Here is a 24,433-nt window from a genome sequence, read left to right on the forward strand (position 1 = left end):
AGGAAACAATATAAGAAATGTAAAATAAAGGGGGAGAATAAATTTCTAAGCTTCCATTTTAAAATAAAACAAATAGGAACATCCTTATGTTTACCATCAGAATTTTGGATAAGAATCAAATTATTCCCAAAATTCCTCTTGCCTTATCCCACCTTTCTCGGCACAAAACCAGAATCTGCTGCAAATTTCTCTAAACAGATGGAAGGATAAACATAATACCTGCGTCACATGATAGGATAGTCACTTCACAGCCAGTTCCCTATAAAATACTTTATGGCATGATTCTTAAAGGATTTCATGTAACGTATGTTATAATATACGTGTAGTTTTAATTTTGAAATATTTGTTGTAAAATAAATTTTACATCTTTTTCCATAATTCACATACAAGCTTTTATTTTCTTAATAGCAATTGAAGAAAAATATCTTCTACTTTGTCTGACTGCACTAAAAGAAAAGCACTTGAATATATGAGATCAAACTACAAATACATAAGTTCTTGTTTCTGTGGCTTATGCTAGTAAGCACAACGGTATGCTTATCTAGGTAAAAGTGTTCTTTGTACAGTTAGACCACTTTCTTCTTCAGCTTTCAGAAGTACGCAACTTGCCAGAAACACCCGTTTGCTGCTCAGCCATCAAAGCATGAGTGTGTGTGCCTATGTGTGTGAGAGAGCGTGAGTGTACCTGTATGTAGGCATTTCTCATGAAGAAGAAACTCTAATACGAGCCAGTAGTATTTGGTCAGAACACAGAGAAAGTTTGGAATAAAAATCCCCTGAAATAATAATTAAATTTTATTTCCTTAAAAATTTTGAAACCCCTTTAATCTGAAGAGATTGACAGAGGTGACATTTTATAAAGGACAGGTTACTGTTATATTTTTAAGAGTTACTTGCTGTGTATTTTTATCTGGAGAGAAAATTCATTTTGTGTGACAACTTTCTCAACTCCACTCATATGAAGCCACAGAAATCAACAGGTACAACCAAGTCTATCCAACAACAACAAACAGGGATTAGAATGCTGCTGGTCAACAAAACCATTAGTTAGAGCAGACTGATGATTTGCATATCACAGAATCAGAGCATGGTTAGCATTGGACGGGACATCTGGAGGTCATCTTGCCTAAGGCCCCTGCTCAGGCAGGGCCCCCTAGAGCCAGTTGCCCAGGATGATGTCCAGAGGACTTTTATCTCCAAAGAGGGAGACTCCACAGCCTCCCTGGGCAATCTATGCCAGTGCTCAGTCACTCTCACAGTAAAAATGTGTTTCCTGATGTTCAGAAGGAACTGACTGTGTTTCAGCTGGTGCCCATTGCCTCCTGTCCTTTTCCCTATGCATCACTGAAAAGGGCCTGACTCTGTCTTCTCTACACCCTCCCCTCAGGCGTTTATACACAATGATGAGATTCTTCCCGAGCGTACTGTTCTCCAGGCTAAACAGTCCCAGCTCTCTCTCAGCCTTTCCTTGTAGGAGAGATGCTCCAGTTTCTCGATCATCATAGTGGAGCTTTTCTGGACTACCGATGGTAGCTCCATCTCAGCTTGTACTATGGAGCCTAGAACTGGACACAGCACTCCAGGTGTGGCCTTACTAGTGCTGAGTAGTGGGAAAGGATCACCTCCCTCCTCCTGCTGGCAGCTCTCCTCCTAATGCAGCCCTGGACAACATTCACATTCTTTGCCACAGGGGTACATTGCTGGCTCATGTTTAGCTTGGCGTCCACCAGGACCCTCAGACTCTTTTCTGCTGAGCTGCTTGTTCACCAGTGAGTCCCCAGCGTGTAGTACTGCGTATATGTGGTGGATGTACTACTGCGTATATGTGGTGGATGTAAGTGTCTCAATTCCAAGACATGTAACATTTCTGAACTTTGAGAGCATACTGTATTCTTCATGACATCTCTGAACTAGAAATTTGATACTTCCTCTTTTCTTAAAATGAAAAAATCACCTCCACCTGTTGTTACGCTCTCTGATAAGAGAAGGAATGGGAAGCACATTGTGGTGTCATGCCTCTGCAAGTGAGATGTGATAAGAAAAATGCATAACTATAGTTACGTTTTTCTTCATCCCTTCCCCAGAAGCATCAGAGCAAGAAGTTTCTACTACAGTCCGTCTCTGATCTCACATCCTCACATTCACTGAAATACCATTTCTTCCCTTTTGCATCAGATTCTGTTCATGTTTCATGTTCCTGTTCCTAGTAGACTTTCTGGACCTGAATGAGAGTCCACTGGCAGCACCAAGGAATTGGAGCAGGAATAACAAGAGCTTTGCTCTAAGCACAGTTGAAATCCCTCAATCATTTTTAAAATGATCTGGTAGACTATGCTCATGCAATTTAAGATGTGATGATTGAAACAACATATGCATTAAACAATCTTTCAACCTGAAAAACTGTAAGTACTGAACAAAGATGCTACATATTTGTAGAAAGAAACTATATTCAGAGTAAAGGGATTTTACACTTCTGACCTCTTTCAAGGTAATCTCAATTCGATGTTTTGATTATAGTCCTTCCAAAAGCAGCATTAAAAGTATTTTCTATTTTTTAATTCCTTAACAGAAAGAGCGGGAGAAGGGATCTAATCTGGCATTTATGTTTCGACTGCCTTTTGCTGCTGGCAGGGTTTTCAGCATCAGTATGTTGGATACGCTGCTTTATCAGGTACTATAAACAATAATGTGACTTATCTTAACACAGACATGCATTGTTACCAGCCATTTTATTGTACTTGTTACATGACACTGTTTTCCTACATGTAAGCCATTAATGTCTGTATCTGTACCAGGGACAATCAAAGGCAAAAGCTAATGGAGCATGTTCCACATGACAATACTAGCTCAGTTATCAACCCCAAAATCATGCTGTCCTTGCACAAATTCTGTTTTTAAACGATATAATACTGTTTGTGAACCTCTCCACAGTCAAATAAGTGGGATAGTTTTGATAGGGCCTACATAAAATACAGGTTATACAGACTAATAATGCTTGCACTCTGCAACAAAAGGGCAGTACCTATTCTCACAAAGTAGTGTCTCTAACCATGAAAATCAAGAGAATTACTTTTATGAGTAATTTATCAGTCATCTGCATTTCCTGATAGAGTCCTTAATTACTTCATTGCATCCTGTCCTCTTACTCATGGCAACTAGACCTACAGATGACCAGTCATCATATTTTAAAGTAACGCATTCTGGCCCTAACAAGAAATATATACAGTGGGTACAAAGAGACACTGGGGGAAAAAAAGGCAGCACTGAACCTTGTTGCCCAAGAATCCAGGACAGAGCTCCTCATGCAAAAAAAAAAAAAAAAGCGGTGACAGTCTGTGGGGGTAAGGGAAGAGCAACAGCCTCAGACAGTTGAAGGAACAATATATCAGAAAATATGGGGTCAGGACAAACGTTGGTAGTAGTTGCTGGTTTTAGGGTGGAAAAAGAGGAGAATATTGTCCTTGCTTCTCAGCAATGACCTCCTTTCTGCATACCCCAATAACATCGGGATGCCCAAGCAGCAGCCCCCAGCATTAGCCTTCAAGGATCTAGCTATGCAGAAGTGGCAACACCACCATGGCCCATGTAGTCTTCTCACTTAAGCAGCTACCCTACCTACTCTGCCTATATCATGTGGATGCTTTTGTATTCAGGCACTAAACATTCTTTCAGGAAAATGAGTTTACTTGGTAATTTGATGCATTGAAAGTGTTCTTTCATCTCAATTCTACTTCCAAATAAATTCCCTGAAGGCAAACTCTTAACGTAAACAGGACAATTCCTGGAACTAAGCTTTTCTCAAAAAGTCATTAATATATAAAACAGTCATGTATATGGACAAGTACCAAAAGCACAAAAGCCAACAGATGTAAAGCCATTTATAAAATTCTAGATGTTTTAGAAATAAATGTATTTGCTTATAAAATATTTTTAATCATGTCCCAGAATTTCAACATCACATATGGCAATATTTTTTAAAAAAGTAGATTAAGACACCTATATAGAAACAGATCTGTCATCATCAACTCCTGCCAGCACATAAGTAACTTCAATATTTTATATTTGCTTCTACACATGATCAGTCATGCTGTGACTTGACAGAGTAAAACCATTCACCAGAAAGTGTTTAAGACAAAAAACCGTCCCACACTCATTCTTACTCAAATTCCACCCGTTCTTTCTTTGAACTCCTACTGCTCAGGTAAACTGTCATTTTTCTAGAATTATCTTTCTTATTCTAAGTTACAAATACTATGACGGCAAGTTTTCTCTGTTTTTTTTTTTTTTTTCATGGCCCCATCCTTTTCTGTATGACATCTTTTTCATCTGCATATAAGGAGCAGAGTAAATGACATGGGCAACAGCGGAGTTCATCTGGTGCTTCCTATTTTAGGTCAAAAGAAAAACCTCTGAATTATCTTTAGGACACTGACTGAAAAATCAAAACTTGGTCTAGCAAATCCTTGTGAATACACTTGATAATTTAGTAATTCCATATCATAAATGATGCAGCCAAGATAACAAATAAGCGAAGGTTACAAGATGCTCATTTGGATTTACCCCATCACAACTGGAAGATTACCAGTACAAAAATTAAAACAGTTAAATCACTATGTATCAAACTAAACCTGTCTAGCTTCTGAGTTTAAACAAATTCAGATACTATAACTCTAAAGGATTTATATAACACCTTTGTAAGTTATTTGTTTATTAAAACCTATTAAAACCTAGCTCCACATTTGTGTTAAGCCAGAAGAGCTAATTGCAACTTATGTTCCAACAGGGATTGATAGCCTGCCTTGAATGCTGCCCTGCTACCTCAGAAGAGGTGGCAGTGAACAGTCCTACCACAGTTAGCAGAGCACCCACATGGCCCTCTGATTCCAGCAGCCCAACTCACAAGGAAGAGAAATACTTGTGATTTTAGCTGATCGAATGTCTATTCCCGGTATTAGCCTACACTTCTACATTTAGCATAATTTCTACCTTTTAACCAATCAGCAAAACACTTCTGTTAGCAGAGCAACAAGCCAGACCTGAGATAAGGCAGATCAACCCTTAAAAAAATAGATGGATTGGCGAAGGCAAATGACTCATTTCAATTAAAATAATAGCACTCTAACCATAGTATTACCCACTACTCAGTACTGCAGACCCATCTAACATACAACAGCATTTCTTTTGCACAGAAGAGTTCATTTTTATAATCTCACATCTAATCAGGCTAACACCTTACTTCTGTTGATCTTACGTCTACATTCATCTTTGCTTTCATGGTGCCTTATTATGCCTTAGCCTCTCTGAATTCTGTATGTACCTTGCATGCATAACCAAATAAGAACAAGTATTTTATGTAAGTAGAGTCATCACAAAGAAAGGAATAACTATTTCTACAGCAATCAAGATACTTAAAAAATAAAGAGATTGATGTAAATACAGATGTACAATTTCTTTGAAATTCACACATGGTGCTAATGGTTACCTGCTCATCTGTTCATTAAAGCTTTTTTCTTTCTTTTCCATCTCTCCTGTTAAAAATCTTGCAGTCATTTGTGAAAGATTATATGATTTCTATCACAAGACTTCTGCTGGGACTTGATACCACACCAGGATCTGGGTTTCTCTGTTCTGTAAGTTATTTAAAAAAAAAAAAAAAATTACTGAGTTATTACTGAGTACCAGAGAAGATTCTGTACTGTCTGCAAAATAGCTCTAATTTATTTGTATGGCACTTCCTTTTGTGAAAGTCCAAGAAAGGCCATCTGTTTTCTTCTTCACCAGGGGAGAAGACAAGAAAATCAGACAGAAAACATACCAATTTTTAGTTACTTCCTTAGGAAAAAACACACCCCACCCCCCTCCCCCCAGGAAAACACAATACATTCTATAAAACACAAAGGAAAATAGGAAAGACAGGAAAACACAGGAAAAATGCATTTTATATGAAACAGTGATGGCAGTTCAACAACAAATTAGAAGAATTAATTCTATAAAAATCAGTAAGCACCACCTATATTGCACTGCCTGGCTAGCACTTACACACAATGCTATTTCACAACATCCGTTTCCATCATAGGCAATAAAGGGCAGAACCCGATTTTACATAAAGATAAGATGTATTAAATTACTTTAGTTCAGGTGTCAAAGTTCAGAAGTCATCTTGTCTTTATGTATGTCAGTATTCCCCAATGCAGGGTTTTATTTTTTTATATCTTTTATATGAATATATACACACACATATAAAAAATGAAACCATAAAATTTTATTTTTTATTAAAAATAACACCCACTTTTCTGTTTTCTCCCACACCCATCACACCCTAGGTGACAAACAGATCAACAGAAGTTATTTACCAGTTGCTTCCTGGGGCACTATAAAGAATTGCACGTTGTTCTAAAAAAGGACGTTAACAGCACTGGTTTACAGAAGTTTAAATAAAAACCAATTACGGATTTGTTGGTCAATCAAGCTTTGTTACAGTGAATGCAAGACAGCTGAATCTCAGAAAAGGGGCTCACATATCTTGAAATAAAGCTAGTGTAATAGTAATGAAATACTTGAGATAAATTCAAGTCTTTCTTATGCCATTTCTGCTTAGTGTATTACTTTCCCCCGATCCTTTCTTCCCAGATATTGAGTCTGCAGTCATCTGACTGCATTCAAAACACTTACACATGCTTCAGTCTATCTATCACCAGTTTCTTACTGCTCTCAATATTCAGTTAATTCTTTTACATTTTAGTCAGATATGAACACTGAGTGAAGGATGTAATACAAGTTTTTAAAGTAATTTTAAAGAAGAACAAAAGTAATTTCCTAAGACTGAACCATTTGCACTGTCTCCCAAACAGAGAGAACAAAAGAAACAGTGTCTACAAACTCATCAGGTTCCAGATTTGGAGCAAAGGTGCAATACTACAATATGATCATTATAAGCTAGTGCTTAGTTTTAAAATTTTTTCAAGATTAGTATAGTGAACAAGTGATAAGACCTCACAAGTTAAAAATCCTCCTTCCTATTATTATTTGTTCAGATGAAAATCACAGAAGAGGATCTGTGGATTAGGACATATGCCAGACTATATCAGAAACTTTGTTCTTCTACGGGAGACATTCCAATTGGAGTTTATAGGACAGAATCCCAAAAGCTTACAACATCCGAGGTATGTCAGTTTACTATACTTTTCTCTGGATTTGATTACAGAGTATACAGCATTCTTTGGTCCTTGCAAGAATAGGAGCCACTTATTTAAAGAATACTGTGAATGCCATATCTGCAAATGCACAGAATTCCAATAACGCACTGAAGGTCTCCCTCTGCTGACATGTATATGGTCACATTAACTCAGGGCTCACATTCAACTCCAGACTTCATGAATACTTAGAGCCAGTCTACATACTGACTTTAATTCCTGTGCTTGTCTACAGAGAACTGACTGACTGAAAACAAGGAGCAGCTCGGCCGCAAATAGGATGGGCTAGGATAGGTAGCTCTAGTCTGAACTTGCACGTGGTGGCTAATGGCAGTATCGATAACAAGCTGTATGACCAGGTCCTGTATCAGGTGTGACAAGAATGTCAAGACTATGTCTCAAAACAGGTGGCATTTCAGTATTCACATGAATTTCTAACTAGAAATGAGCAACAAGAGAATAAATCAATGTTATTAAAAGTATTGTAGGATTTCTCTGAATTTAGCTGCCAAACAGTGGTAATTTTTGAATATATGTATTTATGCCTGCCATATAAATGTATACACTTCTCCCTATACATATGAAAAGAATGACAAAAATACTTTTTCCTATTTAACACACAATTTTTGTTTGTGCAGTTTTTATTTCTGTCATGTATAAGCCATTTGTTTATGTGACCATTAATACTCCCATCTCATTAAACCATGGCTCAAATACCGAACTAAATTGCAACAGTGAACAAAAACTTTCTCCTTTTTTCCAAAATACTCAGATATAGTTTTCTGATTTCCAAGACAGACAATTTGTATTTTCTCTTCCATATTTCAGAGAAATGTTATAAAACATAAAGGCAAGTAATGCTTAACTGCAAAACTTATCTTGAAGGAAGTACAAGCATTCAGCTGAAGTTAATTTAAAAATAAGGGATACAAAAAGCTATGCAAAATTCCACCAAGTTCACCAGTGTTTGTGGACCACCAGTACCTCTACAGATGGCTTTTACAGTTCAGCCAGCAGACTGTGCCTCTGCAGTAATGTCAGTTGATTTTTTAAAATATTGCATTAACATAATCCATCAAAATCATTCCTTGGAGAAGAGTATAGGCAGTATCACTGCTAATATGAAAAAAGGCTGTCATAGCTTTTAACAAAACAGAGGAGATGCCAGATTTTAAGAATTCATTAAATAAGGGTAAGTAAGATAAAATTCATGGCAATGCTTTATTCTCACATTCACAGCTGACTAAACTTCAGGTCCAAAAAAGAGAATCAAGAACAGTTGAACTGTGAACATACAACATATTGTGAAGAGTGCATTTCTGTGGCATGTTTTTTTCCTTTCTGAATTTTCACATACTTTCAAACATGTAGGCTGACTGGCAAACAGCATCTGTACAGGGGAGGGTTAACTATAAAAGTAACACTCACCTTTTCTATATGATTTTTTTTTTTTTTTTTTTTTTTTTTGGCAAGGGGTGGGGGGCAAGCAAGCTTAACTGATAAACTAAAGATCTTTCAAAAGTTTTTCTGAAAACAAGGTTTGGGACCATCAGTCACACAACTCTAAACTCACAATTTTACCATAACATTGGGAACCTCTGGAACATGTACACATGCAGCTGCTCAAGTGCTTGAACATTTGATCAGACCAGGCCCAGATTTATTTTAAGATAGTTATTATCTTTTACAAAGAAGCAATTTCTTAAAACATTCAGACACTGAAACCAGCCTGGAAGGCAGTGTCCAATAGATAAGAGGTGTTCTGCTATTACTTCCTACCGGCTTTCACAGGTAATCTCATGAAGAGTTTGAGTTAAACCACGTAGAGGATGGGGGTGAGGAGAGCAGGCGGGACAGGGAAATCTCCTAGTTAAGTTTTCAAATTGTCAGGTACTGGATTAATGTGGAAGAGTGGCACTGTTCTTGTATATTAAGTGAAGTATAAGCATTTGTTACTCTGAAAAGCTTAGGGCTCTGAATGCAGAACTGCATTCATATTTTTACACTTAAATACTTTGGCAGCTTCTTCGTTAGTGGATGAGTATTTGTGAAACCCTTTCGCCTCTAGAGAGGGGCAGGGGATTCTTCCCTGACCTAGCTCTTCCCCAGAACATAAAAAAATGACATCTAGCACTGCTTCTGTGGTCTTTATGGGTAGATACCTACAAACGCAGAGACAACAAGGTTTGTAATCTTTCTGCAAAGTGCTTCTTCTGAAGTTAAAGGAATTTTCGAATAATTACACTAATAAAATCAGCGTGGAGGATCATTTTAGCTTTTCATATAATAAGCCAGAAACAACTTTAAAATATTGTTGGACAAGACCTTTAAAATGAAGGTTAGAGAAATGTAAATTGCTATTTTTCTCAGGAATTCTAACCATAATTTGAAGATTTCTAACTCAGAGAACCTCCAATGTGTGTATAAATTTGAGTTTAAACACACATATAAAACTTTAATTTGTATTGCACACACCTGGAAGCTGTTAGTTAATGGTTAATCTGAGTCACAAGAACAAAATATGCCAATATTAATATTTCTATATGTATTATTTCTTCTTTGGCACTCCCTTTTTGTACTGTGTAAGTGAGAAGCCCTCACTTCACTCTGACAGATAAATATAATCCCTTTAAAAATAAAAGGAAGCTTTCAGTGATCTGCTTACTAAATAACAGGCAAATCTAGATGGCCTCTAAATGACCTGCACCTAGACTCAAACCATTTCCATTTCATAAAAAGAAAAAAAAAAAAGATATGAAATTTTCCTTACTACCCGCTGATTTTCTGTGGTTCCTGTTACACAGTCCATGTTTGTTTCTTTAGATTCACTTCTATTTAAATTGTCTTTTGTTTTCTTTTGTTAGTTACGAGAAATGGCTTCACAAGTAAGTATTTGCTTATTGTCTGCCTGTTTCTGGATGTCATGGTTTAAGCCCGGTAGGCAGTAAGCCCCACACAGCTGCCTGCTTGCTTGCTCACCCTGCAGCGGGATGGGGGAGAGAATCAGAAGAGTAAAAGTGAGAAAACTCGTGGGTTGAGATCAAGACAGTTTAATAGGTAAAGCAAAAGCTGCACATGCAAGCAAAGCAAAACAAGGAATTCACTCAGCACTTCCCATCATCAGGGTCAGCCATCTCCAGGAAAGCTGGGCTCCGCACCACATACTTGGGAAGACAAATGCCATCACTCCACAAGTACCCCCATTCCTTACTCTTCCTGCAGCTTTTATTGCTGGACACAGTGCCATATAGTATGGAATACCCCTGTGGTCAGTTGGGGTCAGCTGTCCTGGCTGTGTTTGCTTCCCAACTTCTTGTGCACCCCCAGCCTATTCACCAGCAGGGCACTGTGAGAAGCAGAAAAGGCCTTGACTCTGTGTAAGTGCTGCTCAGCAGTAACTGAAACATCCCTGTGTTATCAACAGCATTTTCACCAGAGGTCCAAAACATAGCCTCACACAAGCTACTATGAGGAGATTTAGCTCTATCCCAGCCAAAAACAGTACACCGAGTTAAACCCTGGGACTAAAACCCTTACAGGACATGGAACTACACAATGGATCATCCTTGAGTAAATAAAGCTTAAAGCAGCATTGTTCTGGACACAAACATCTTACCAAAAATCTGAAAGTTGACAGACTGGGACTTTCAAAAAAGCCCAAGGAAATTTGGTCCCTATTGGGCCCGTCCCTATTAGATTCTGAAAAAAAACAGATAATCTTTACAGTCTAGTGAAAACTTTGATCCTAAACACCTTAAATGCTAAAAGTCACCAACTTTTTCATAAAAGGAGTATGTGGCTGTACTTAACCACAGTTTACAGACAGTTGTACAACCACAGTTGTACAGACAGCTGTTGGAGCAGAAAAGCATTCCTAGAACCCTGGATGCAATTAAGAGCTAGTGGTATACAGAAAGGTAAAGTTACTTTAACATAAAACTTGCAGTTAGATAAAAATAAGGAATTGCTACAGAATAGATGAATCTGCACATTAAAACTGTTTCATATTTTAGGCACTTAGCTCCCAGGGAGCAGCAAGGCAGGAGAACCAAGATGCAAGAAACTAACTGATGTTTGGTGTTGTAGTGCTGTTATCACCATACTCACAGCCACCCTGGCCATCTCAAATATGATCACTGGTGTGTTCGTGACTAAAATCCCATTCCTGCCACGTGTTGGACAATGTGAGCTAGTGTTTAAATAAGGGCGTGAAACATCCTCTTAGAGCACCTTGCCCGAGTGGAAAAACCCCTGTGGGTCACAGATGTCCAGCAGCACAAGTAAGCAATCACACCCATTTGGGCACACAGTCTGATACTTGAGATGGGAACCTGCCTTTAAAAACAAAACAAAAAAAATGAAACTTAAAGAAAAAAAAAAAGTAAAGGCAAACATTTCTTCACTTAACATATGGCATACAGATTTTTTTCCCCAGTAAAAGCAGCAGTGATGTAAAGAGTTAACATGCACCTTGGTATTTTCCAGAGATTTCCCCATGTTTCTATTTTAGGGAATCTCAAAAAAAAATATACACACACTTCGTAAAACGTTAAGATGATCAATTACTATGATATAGTAGTAGTGACACCAATTATGCTTCTCATACAGCAGGTTTGCAAGATATGCAAAAAGGAAATTAAATTAAAAGAAAATAAAGCAACCAAACCTCATAATAAATTAATGATAGTTACAAAAGTATTTTTAAAGAAAGTTTGAGACTGATTAAAACAGAGGGGAACACACAGAAGTACTCTTGTGCTGGGCTTTTATCTTCTGTGTATTAAACAGCTGCCACTGGCAGGCATGCTTTTATGCTGTCTTTGAAAGGGGGTTTGGGTTTCTTTGGTTTTGCTTTGTCTTTAAACTGTTTAATTTTTTCCTCCTGCATACAGTGAAGGGCCATTCTGGACACCTTTCCCAACAGGCAGCATAAAAACTGAAGTCACCTAAGTAAATAATTAAGTTTATCACTTTCATGTATGGTTTCAACTCACATATCCCAGTGTTTCAAAAGCTGAAGCTCAGGATTTGCAGATTCACAGAATCAAAAGATTTGTTCTTTTACTTGGTCTTTCCTGATTATTGTCTGGCTCAAAAAATGTGACTTACTCTCCTGTAATGATTAGGATGATCGGTCTCTGCCTTTCCAATACTACTGCTGGCGAGTCCAGATGTAGCAATGCAGACAGGAGGAAAGGCAAAACAAGACCATTCTTTATACTCAGTTTGTATCAGATTTGTTCACACCAAATAGACTTCCTATCCATAAGTAGCACCTTATATGGAACGTACTTTGCTTACCTTAATCCTTACTGTAAAATACATGCAAAACCAAAACATCAATTAATTTAAAATAACAAAAAAACCCAAAATCAAATATCATTTCTGTACATAGGGATTCAGGGTTCTCTCTTACACCCTACCCAAAATAACACCAGCTGAGTCAGTAGCAAAACTTAAAAAAATCATGTTATTTTTAAAAAAACAAACCCTATTACAGAATAAGATGAATATCCTCAATACATTAGTGGGTCTTTGCATGAGTCTTATTGCAAGATCCTAGTCTAGAACATAAAAAATGTGATTTTACTTGAAGTGCTACAACATAAGCATATTTGGTGTTCTTTTTAATTATTGGTTTTGATTGTTTTGTTGTTCATTTGGGGTTTTTTTTACACAGATAAAAGCTACTCTGTGCGAAAGGGAGAAGATTAGTATCTTTCTCACACTGTCAGACTTACTCATATTAAATATTATTTTAGGGTTCCCAGGAACCTTACAGATTCTGTGTGGGACAGGGTGGTAAGCCTCTTAAAGAAAGATTATGTTCAACACTGATGAGGTCAACAGAATCTTACTTTCAGATTTTATATTAATGGGAAAAGGCCTTTAGAACCTCAGTAATTCTTCAGCTAAATTTGCTTTATTCACTAACCACTTCCAGCATATTGTGAATTCTTGCTGTTCTGGGGATTCATACAAACTGAGCCAGCTCCACTTTAAGTCATCTTTGTTTTATACTTCATTTATTTTAAGCACTTGACACACTGAAATCAGTCACCAGTAACTTGGTAATATGACTGTGCTGCTACCAGTGAGGGCTTCACTTTTTCAATGTCAATAAAAGACATGTTTCAAAGATCACAACAATAACTGAGGATTATAAGGAAATAGTTTTGAAATTAGAAGCTAAAAGTATTAGTTAAATGTAAAAGAGACATCAAAACAATTTTGAAGTTATCTTTTGAAATATTTCCTCTTATATTCGCTGTGATCTTTTCGTGTATTAGAATTGCATATGTAGCCCTTCCACTTGACTTATTTCAGTACTGCTGTGTGCACATACCATTGGTCATACTTGGGTGGCATGAAGAAAAGACGGCAACAGAGGGCCAGATTTTGGCTCTTAAGTCTTTTTTTTGTTACTATATGACTGAAAAAGCAACATCACTATGCTTTAAGGTATGAATTCATTACCTCATTTGCAAGAGGTGGCCTGAATCACACTGAAGGCTATTGCATACATCCTTACTTCAGACACAGAGGCGTTCCAGATATTATGTGCTGGAAGGTCAAAAAATGCCTGGGAATGTGAGACAGAGGTAACAGGCATGTTCCACCTGTGGTCTTAAAAGAGTACTCAGAACGGTGCAGCCTAAGTTGAACTATTACTTAATGAATCCACAACATGCATCTAAAAAGCAGTTACAGAGCTTGAATTTCTAAAAATATGCAGACTTGGAAGAAAGTGAAGTCATTCAGAACAGATGCCTAGATTCAAGAAAGGCAGTATCAGAGGGCTAGAGTTGTTCTCAGAATCAAAATAGAATCAGGCACTAAATAACACTTAACTGCTTTTGCACTTCAGAAATTTATTTATATCATAAATGAGCTTTTCACATAAAAAGTCAAAGTCTAGTGAAGGGTGCCCAATTCAGGAACACTTGCTAAGTATGAACAGCTGAATCCCCTCAGCTCCATTGCAACCAGAACATATGTTCAACTGCACTGTTGAAAAGAGGAGAGAATGTCTTAATCTGCTTCCATTTTTTAAAGCCCTTAAACTCTCCTGTCATTTTCCTTTCAAGTCTCAAATCTCTATCAGTGTGGAGGAATGGGAAGACACTAAAGACACCAAAGAACAAACTAGTTATCGTAGTAATCATCGTAACTCAACATCTAGTGATCAGTCTGATCATCCCTTGTTACGACGAAAAAGCATGCAGTGGGCCCGACGGCTGAGCAGAAGAGTACCAAGACACTCTGGAAAAACAGCTGAGAAGATAAATCAGCAGCGAATGAACCTTTACAGGAGGTCAGAAAGACAGGAGCTTGCTGAACTTGTGAAAAACAGAATGAAGCATCTGGGCCTTTCTCCAGCAGGATACGGTATGATTACTATAATACTTTAAATTCAAAAAAATAAGTATTATGCAAGATTAACTTATTTTCAAGAACTGAGGGTGCCATAAATAATAAGTTTATGATAATGGTTTTGTTTTGTTGTTTTGTGGGGTTTTTTTCAGGTTTTTTTGTTTGTTTTTTTTTCTTACTGAGAGAAGCTTGGAATATTTTTAAATCAGTTTGATTTTCAGATGGAAAGCTCAGAGGCAGTATGTCAGTCACGTTTATATTTAGCACATATAATACGTGTATGCAGAATATATAAATATTCCCCTATCATTGAGTCATTGAACAACTGTGCCATATTTCCATAAACTTACTGAAATACAGATGAAGACAACTGTTGTGAAGTTCACTCGTATGTCAAGGTTGGGAGTTGTCTATGTGAAGGATATTGCATTTTCCCCACAATTTTAAAAATTAATGCCTTTAAGTCCTTTTCCAGCAAGGCTGATGTTGAGTTGGTTTTCTGTTTGGTTTTTTGGGTTTTTTTTAAAGCTATTGACAAGAGCTCTGTAAAACTCTTCTTAATACATGCACCACAGCTACTTGGGTTGCATTTCTATGGCCTTGGCTCTGTAGCATGTTGTGTAGAAACCCCCAGAACTACGGGTTCTAGTTTTCCTAGAAACACCGTGAATTTCTAGATCCCAACTTATTGGTCTGCATAGTAGGTCCATTCTGGAGGTTTGCATTTTCTGCTTCAGAAGCACAAGTACAGGGGTTCCCATGCTTAATTTTCATTTGAAGAATCCAAAATGTACTGTTTTACAAATGTGCTACTCTTCATTTTTCAACATAATTAATTTTAAATTTGACTTATCCCTAAAATATCCATTAACTGAAGGTAAATCTGATATTTCTTGCAGGATGGATATTTTTATTTGTCCATTTTAACTACACACATTCTTAATGTAGGGTCAAAACATCTTTTGATGCCAATAGCAATGTAGTACCCAACAGTAGTTGTTGTTGTTGCTCTTGATAATACAAAATCAATGGTGAGAGAAGGCTGCTACAGAATACATGGTTATAGTTTTTCTCAATCTTTATGAATTAGGTATGTAAATACAAACTCTATCCTACACTCCAACTGGGTAATTGCTATTCCTTCTTTCTTTGTGGATATTATATAACTCTCTGCAAAAAAATTCAGAACTAAATATTTTCCAGGAGTAACACAGGCCACAAGAACATTTGATCAACCACAAAGAAGTTTTGTAAATTTGATTCATATTTATACTAGTAACAAGAAAACTTTGTTATATACCTGCTTTTCTTTTAAAATCCCAGTTAAAAGCAAAAAATAAATATTCATTTAATTATTTAAATTTAGGAAGATTATATAACCTCTGCAGAACAGCAAAATCTTGATAGGTAAATGCTTCACCTGATTACATTTATCTGCCCTGATTCTGATTTATAAATTTTCATGAGCACTTTTTCTTACAGATGTACCTCATTATAAAGAGAGCTTCTACTTTTACAACCCAGGAACAGCCATATTCTGAAAAAAAAACAAATCCAAAACCTCAAAAAACTGCAAACCAGTTTTACACATGCAGTCAGCTACAAACCTGGGTTGTCACATTCCCACGGCCATCTTTCCACCCTCTGTCACATTCAGAAAGAAACTTCAGAAGCCTTTCACCCCCCACTCATCCCACTACATATTAGTATCTCTATGTATGGGGATGACCTCTAAAGCCAATTTCACATCTTCAGTGTCCTTTTTACATTGATAACCTAATAACATCTAAGACGTCCAAAATTCAAATTCAGTTAACTGAATTTATTTAACCCAACTGAGACACAATGCAGTTTTGACTATGCAAGCCTCTAGCAGAGGTGTGATGTTAGTATGGTGGTACACGTGCTTATATAACTAGTTACAATTATTTGCATTGGTTTCACCTTACAGAAATAAGCTGTATTGTAAAACACCATTTTAGCTGTATAATTGCATCTATACTAAGAGTCTATGTGAACTTATCTAATTGTTTGCTAGACAGAAGTACCTATGATGGTGCACATATGCAATAGAAGCATGTCGAAAAATTGCACACAGTAGAAAATATCCAATATAGTGATTTTCAATCTACAGTACATCAAGAATACTTCATTAAAAGATTTAGGAATTGCATTGAAACTAGAATGGGGCTGTTCTCTTTCAAATCATAGCCTTCACTTGCAACATTTCATTAGAATAGTTAAAAAGGCAAGAAAGAAACACTAAGTTCCCTTTATACAGCATTCACATTTCAACCCATTGGCACAGTTGATAAAAGGAAAATGCTTACTAGATAAACAGGGAAAGGGAAAAAAGGTTGATATTGATGAAATCTGGAAATGGATGAGAACGCCATGTATCTGCATTTAACATTGCTTATCATGAACTTAATGCCAACTAAGGATGGAAGTCCCTACTTCCCACATACTAAGATAAGTCGCATGACAATTACACTAAAATTAGGTTGTATTCAGAATTGCTATGACTGAAAAAAATGCAAAAGAACATTTTTAGAATATTCAGAAAGAAAACATGGTATTTTGAGAGTTGATAACCCAAAAGATGCTGTCAGTTCCAATTCAAGTACAGTTGAAAAGAAGTTGCTAAACTTATTTGAAATCACTTTGACACCTGACACTTTTTGACAGCTCTATAACCAAAGATGATCTTTTATCAAATTAGTTTGTCAGAAATCATACTTTTAATTTGCTTGTAAATATAATTAATTCGGTATGATTTTTGTCTTCTAGATGAAATGAATGATCATCAGAACACCCTTTCTTACATCCTGATCAATCCTTCTCCAGATACAAGATTAGAGCTGAATGATATCGTGTAAGTTAAAGCAGAAAAAAAATAATTAAGAAATCACAAGACCTGCAAAATTTGTTTGCACTTCCTGCCTGAATTTATTTTATTATCTTTCTGCTTGAAGAGAACCCCAAACTTTCTCATACACCTGCAAAAACCAGAAATTTAAATAGTCACCTAATTATACATATATGTGCATATATTTCAAATACACATATAAATATATAATACATATGTTAGTAATGCTCTTACATCCATATTCTCTCATCCTTCTCTTACTCTGTGGATTTAAAAAATAATCTAACCAAATCTGCTGGATAGCTTCACAGAATTAGTATTCCCATTAAATTCTTGCTTATAATTTAGCTACCAAGTATTAATAGAAAGATCAACCCTTCAAAATCAGTGTTTTCAAATGGGATTTTATTACATGGATTCAAATATTAAAGCAAACAGCAGTCTTCCCCTGGATACCATGCGATATTCATGCTTAAGATAATTCAAATACAAATGGCAGGACCTTAACACAGGAAATTTTTTCACTTACCAGAAATTTTGCAGACTACGTGAAAAAAAAAAAAAAAAAAGATAAAGAGAACACAAATTTGAACTGTCAAGAAAGTTTTAAAGTCAAGAATTACAGATAATTATCTGGCATTGTCTCATACTGAAGTCCAGTGCGATTGCTGTGTTCAGGTCCTGAGCCATTTCTGCCTCTGCCTTGCCATACTAACATGCCCCATCTGCTACACGGGAAAGAAACCACCCAGCCCAGTTGTGCAAGGTCCTCCACATCAGTGCTGACCCACCTCACTGCTTGTTCACAAGGAGGAAAACTGTTTGAACTATTAGCCCTCCTGATACTAAAACAAAATCATCATAGTGCTTTGTAACACTGTCATATATAAAAAGCACAGCATAATACTAACTGTATCAAACAGCAAAGGCAATTATCAGAAGATTTGTTATTATTTGGAATACTATTTTCATTGTTATAGAACTCCACAGTATGATGTGTACTAATATTTAACCTGTAAATTCTTGTACCTAGGCGACTAGGTATCCTGCATTCCATTTTTCTGTCTTTGCAAAGACAAAGGTACTCATCAATCCAGTATTGCATATTTTTGCAGTGGTGCTGAATTTGTAGTGTGCTACCTACATGTATTTACCCTCTAAATGCACATACTGTTACCCACTTTGATGTATATTCATTTCCTGATGCTTAATGAATGGGCCTGTGTCTCAGCTTAAGCTCAGACTTACTTCTTTTTTTTTTAAATCTGACATGAGGAACATGATCCTTGTATCTGGATAACAGTTGATGCTTCAATAACCTGGATCGTTACTCTACCTGATCATAGTTGTCTTGACTAGGCAGCCTGTTGACCCTCATGCAATGGGGGATTATTAGTAGACAGGCAAGGAAAAAGAGGTTGTTCTCTTTCCACAGTTTTCTGTCACAAAACTCAGAGCAGGTAAAAAGCTTTTTCTGTTTGTCCTTCCTGCTGACAAGCTGGAAGGCTAGTCTTCCTATTTTGTTTTTCTGCCCTTCTCAATATATTTTGCAAACTTCCTCCAGCTGGTTCCTCTTTCATCACACTTGTTAGCTGCACTTTTATGCCAGTGTGGCTTATCCTTATCCAAACCACATATTTCTGTGCGTATCTATGACAGAAGCCAAAACATGTATTCACTTTAAGTCCTATGGATGCAACCTTCGTACTCTGATTTCCCATGCTTATACAACTTTAAGTCTTTTACATTCCCTGTGATTCTGTTACATTTGTAATTTATCGTGTGTATATCAGGTAACATACAACCCTGAACCACGATATGAGGAAATTTTCTTAGCTTTTAGAGATAGGTTGCACCCAAAGCAGCATTCACAGCTGTTGGTTGCTCAAAAAGCTTTCTTGTTAGTCTTTGCATTAGCTTTGCAAGCTAATGTTTAGTATCTTGACCTGATAGAGCTTAAAGGACAATGATCTCAGTGTCTTAATTTAATTAAAACAAAAGCACTTAAATTACTTTCAAGTAATATGTTCAGACTTTGCCTTAATAACTCCATATTTCATCTAGCCTCTTTACCTTAAAAAGCAGGTACTGAATAGCAGCATTTTCATTCTATAGCCATGAGATTTTTGTACCAAAACATTGAACATTTTGACTCTCAGCAGAGCACGATGGTTTTTTTTCTGTATCAGTTTCATACTTGCAAATGGATCTTGTAGTAACACTCCTTGTTCTCTTTCATTCCAGAATTAGTACAATACATTCTGTTGCTTGCGCTAGCCGCCTTCTATTTAAAACAAAACAAAACAACAACAAAAAACCCAACCCTGAAACCCCACTACTGGCCATTTGGTCCTTTGACATGTTTTGGGGTTTTTTTCGTGGAGATTAACACTCTCCTTATTTGCTCTGGTGTTGGTGTTGATGATGCCCTATAAACCCTTAACTTCAGAATTGCAGTTTCAGTTCCAAAAGTTGCAATTGGGAGTTCCAAATTTCAGCAATCTGCAGTAACATCCAAAGATCACACATAGAAATTGCTTATGCAGTACCGATCCAGATGTGCCTAAGGGAGGAAGGTGACCACTGAGATTTGGCAGCTGTGACATCAGGCCAGTTATAAACCCTTGAGGCTCTAGCAGTTGTTTATCATATATTTTGGCTTCTTACAATTTTATCAAGGTTTATCACTATAGAAGTCTTGTTCATTTTTACTTAAGGCATGCTGTGATTTGCTTCCTACAGAATTATTTGTGATGTAGAACTTGTGAATTATGTATTTCAGGTACAAGTCTTTTGTTTAGCTTACTCTAGAAAAAATAATAAAAATACAGAAAGACCTGAATTTTTCCTCCAAATTTAAGCATGTTTAAACATGCTTCATTTGGATTTGATGAACAGAACAGAGCAGACTCTTCCGCTACTCAGTTTCATTGGCAGAATTAGCAAAGCAAATAGGTTGTTCTGAAGTAAACATAAATATCAGATGTTATAAATAGAGGATAATAAGCCTGACTTTAGACAAATAGATAGCATGTGAACATGATCTAGATAGGAACAGTACAAGTAGATTTTTTAATTCCATATTTAAGTCAACTGTTTTATTACACAAAGAAGTTCAGGCTATTTGTAGCAACAAACTCTATGAGAGACAGAGAAAACACTCCTATTGTGGCCCTGACAGAAGGAGAAACACTAACAAAGTAACAGAGGCAGGTGGTGTTTCCAAATCATGGAAATCAGGGGATTCTCTTGCATATCCACCCTAAATGCCATGCCCCACCAGCCTCAACATCTGTGCTCTGAGGAGCTATGGTTGTGTTACTAGGTAAGCTGAAAACAGATACAGCAGTATAGTGAACTGAACATGTTAGTTCAGTTAATCAGGATTTTCCATTTTGTATTATGTTGAAGAATTTTTCAGGGTGTTTTAATTAAGTCTTGTGCAAAACATACTCATTATACTGCATGGTAGAAGTTCATGGCCTGTAAGCAGAAACTTTCTTCAGGGCCACTGCAGCAAATCTTTACAAGGACCACACAGCATGCACATGATCTCTATTTGGATATTTAAGTGTTTTCATTTGGATGATGATGAGAAGATAGACAGACATGTGACACCAAGATTTCTGAGGATATGAGAGAAAGGGTTCTTTCACATTTCATTTTCCTGCATTTCATTTTTCTCTCTTTAAAAGTAAAAACCAGGATTTGAAATAAAATTTCCAGTAGTTTCAACAGTACTGCTCATCTTTGGGCTAGTTTAAGATACTGGAATTTAATCTAGTTGTCTGTCTTCTCTTTAGGAGCATAGTGGCACTGGAAAGCACTGATTGATAGGTCAGGACACTGAATGTTAGTTCTGCAGCAGCACAAAGCTGTTACTGCATCAGTGCCAAAAGCTGTCTCAGATCAGATAGTTTGTCACTTGAGACAGCTGTCAAAACAGTGCAGTTACAAATTAATGGGAAGCTCTTCCATCCTTATCCTAAGAAAAGCAGTTATTTTAAACATCTCAAACTTAGATTCAAACTCATGAGGCATTTTCCTCAAGTATTCAGATCTAGTAGAAGTTCTTAGCATAAGAGTCCATCTCCAGACTGTCAGCTTACACCAGAATTATCAACATCATGCTTTTTATCTATTGAGCACAGTGACAGGAATTGTCCGTTGTTTTCTCACAGAATTCTTTTAGAAATTACTCTGGACTGCTTGTCCCTTCTTTAAGGTATAATGAATAAAAGAGACACATAAAGAAATACAGAGTTACTGGCAAAGGAGCTGTCAGTCAAAATTAAGGTTTAGCTGTGCCTAGTACATACAGATGATGTCTAGCAGACAAAATGTGAAAATCTTCATTATTAGCATATAAAGTGAGTGATGTTACCCACATGTCCAAGTTACCCAACAGGAACTAGACTAAGCACCTTCAAAATAAATCTCTAAGTCTTCCTCAGATCTTTTTCAGAATTACAACTGCATGCATTTATTTTATCCTTGCTCACGCCAAATCTTTTTAATGAGAGTTATAATTTCTTTTTATAGATACTTGATCCGACCGGATCCATTGGCTTATGTTCCAAATACTGCACCCAGCCGAAAAGACAGCTTCTGCCATACAGTGGGACAAGACACCAGGGAGGAAACGCAACTTTGATATGTAACTCGTCACAAAATTAAGAGACAATTTTATACACACGTTGTTTCCACTAACCATTTTGCAAACTGAGTGGTATATTTAATTCAGGTTTTGGAAACAAAATGACAGTGGGTAAGTGACCAAATTTAGAAATGTGGTGTCTAGAAACTGATTTAAGGGATCGTCAGGCTTGTGGCCTGTTCAATATGGTAGCTGAACATTGTCAGCTTGACAGAATTTTGACACCTATTACTATTTAATCGATATGAACAAATGATTTAAAAAGTGACAGATTCCATCATGTGTTTTGCTTAGATGCTTCTAAGCCTATTTATCAAGGTGACAGCATGTCAATGACAGCTTCTGACCTACATCAGTAAAGATTGTCTGATGCCCATAGAGAGACCATGCATAATTTCTAGTAGAAAATATGTTAATCCCTAAAGCTGCCAATGAAGCTTTGCGTGTCAAGAATCCAGCTTTTGAAATCATTTTCAATCTCAGCCTGTCACCCATTTATACTAGAACAGGCTAGTTTCAGTCCTATTTTAGCCTCCAGGACCTGAATGTTAGTTCTCTGGGTTTACACAGATCAGGTTGAATGACACAGCCTAGTCACACCACAGAGGTTGAGATCTGAGGCATATCCACTGAAAGATTAGCTCAGAGGAGCCCACCTGGAGGATAGTCCCTATCATCTCACACAGGCAACGCCCCTCTTTTGCAAAAACTGGGAAGGTACTGTCTGTGTGAAGCTGCAAACAATGGTAGCTCAGGTGAAATAGAACCCTTTTAACCTTAGTTTGTCAACAGAAGCCTGAACAGATTATGGTACAAAAGTGGTACATCCCTCTAGAGAGTAATTCATACCACAAGTCCTTCCCATTTCCATGAATATGCCAGAACTGCAACTGTCCAAAGTATGTACATGCCCAGTCATTCAGATTACCCAAATTTTATATGAAAATTAAAATTTTCATATTGAAAATTTAATATTGCAAATTAAAGAAATTTATAACCCATTCCATAAAACAAATGTAATGACATGTTATGTGAAAAGGCACCATGGATTTGAAGACTCCATTTTGGCATTAAGTACACAAGAAAGCATCTGCTAGTGTATGAAACATCTGAAGCTGCTACAGAATCTCCAGTCTACACATACAAGAATGCCACAATTGGTCAAGCTTTCTACAGAATTAAGCATGCCTGTACATGATCTTCCAGAATCATATTCTTGCTTTGCCATCTGTCACAAAGTGGGAAGAGTATGCTTAAGGTAAATATCCCTACTGTTACAATTATCCATACACAACTGGTACAAGAAATCTGGCAGGTAGTCAAATGGAAAAATCAATGGAAAAATTTATTATTCTTTGAATTCCCTTTATGTCCTGCCTGTACAAAAAATCAGTCAAAATAGTTTATATTCTCTTCTATATTATTTGGTAGAAGAACTACAATTTATTTCTGAAAAATAAAATGCCAGGTTGCCCAGTGAACAACTCATGGATATGAGTACGCTTATCAGCATTGTGAGGATGCTGAAATCAAGTCACATTCATATTGGGAATGACAGCAAATCTGCTATTATTCCCTCCCTTCTTCTTAATTCTTTCAAAACTTAACTAATCTGTTCAATATTAAGTCAGAAATCCTAAAACCACAGTTATTAAAAAACCCACGGAGGTCTCAGAGTGGACTGAAGCCATCAGAAGACCAAGAGTAACAGTTCTAAAAGGAAAAAGGATAGCTGGAGAGTAGGGTTTCTCAGCATTTTTTTTTAATATAGACATATTAAAGTCGCATCATGGCTCAGAAGGGTTTCAGTGATTCTGCATAGAGCCCCTTATTGTTCAGTGTTTTTCCACACACTAGTCATTTATCGTATTATTCATAATAAAGGCAAAGTATTTCAATTGTTTCCTCTGGGCACTGTGGAAAAAAAGAAACAGTTGAAATAGCTGGGCATACTGAAGTCTACAGTTTTTTTAAAAAACAGTATATGGTACAGGATCTTGTCCAAGACCTGTCATAGAAGTTATCCCAGAAGAGATTGCACGTGCAGTCTGAATAACATCCTATTTTTAATGCCTTCAGTGAGAAGACTATATTCCATTTGAATATTTTAAAAAAAATACAAGTTTCTTAAAAATGTTCCCTCCAAAATATTAGGAGGATCTTTTGTTTCATACTGAAGGCCTTTTTAACAGAGTCTTACGTAGGCAGACAGGATTCCAGAAACATGCCTACCCTTCAGCTGGCAAGCTAGATACTCTGCTTTCAGTGCGATTCACACACTGTTCACAGGCATTCCCTGCACACTGCCTATAATACCCACCACAGATTTAAGGCCTCTCT

General features: G+C 36.8%; 1 protein-coding gene across 4 annotated transcripts in view; it reads left to right on the forward strand.

The window, feature by feature from the left end:
- KCNT2 (potassium sodium-activated channel subfamily T member 2) overlaps positions 1-23,060 on the forward strand; it is a 152,377-nt gene extending 129,317 nt beyond the window's left edge. For 3 of the 4 annotated variants that reach the window (XM_074831661.1, XM_074831662.1, XM_074831663.1), the window contains 6 exons: positions 2,570-2,671; positions 5,547-5,630; positions 7,035-7,163; positions 14,282-14,582; positions 17,358-17,442; positions 21,979-23,060. In XM_074831661.1, coding sequence (XP_074687762.1) covers positions 2,570-2,671; positions 5,547-5,630; positions 7,035-7,163; positions 14,282-14,582; positions 17,358-17,442; positions 21,979-22,090 — 813 coding nt within the window. In that variant the 3' untranslated portion in view covers positions 22,091-23,060. Of the gene's footprint in view, positions 1-2,569; positions 2,672-5,546; positions 5,631-7,034; positions 7,164-10,057; positions 10,079-14,281; positions 14,583-17,357; positions 17,443-21,978 lie in introns of all 4 variants that reach the window. The other variant, XM_074831664.1, reaches the window with a different exon arrangement.
- Positions 23,061-24,433: the final 1,373 nt, after the last annotated feature.

The sequence above is a fragment of the Strix aluco genome, chromosome 8, assembly GCF_031877795.1.
Source record: "Strix aluco isolate bStrAlu1 chromosome 8, bStrAlu1.hap1, whole genome shotgun sequence".
Taxonomy (NCBI): domain Eukaryota; kingdom Metazoa; phylum Chordata; class Aves; order Strigiformes; family Strigidae; genus Strix; species Strix aluco.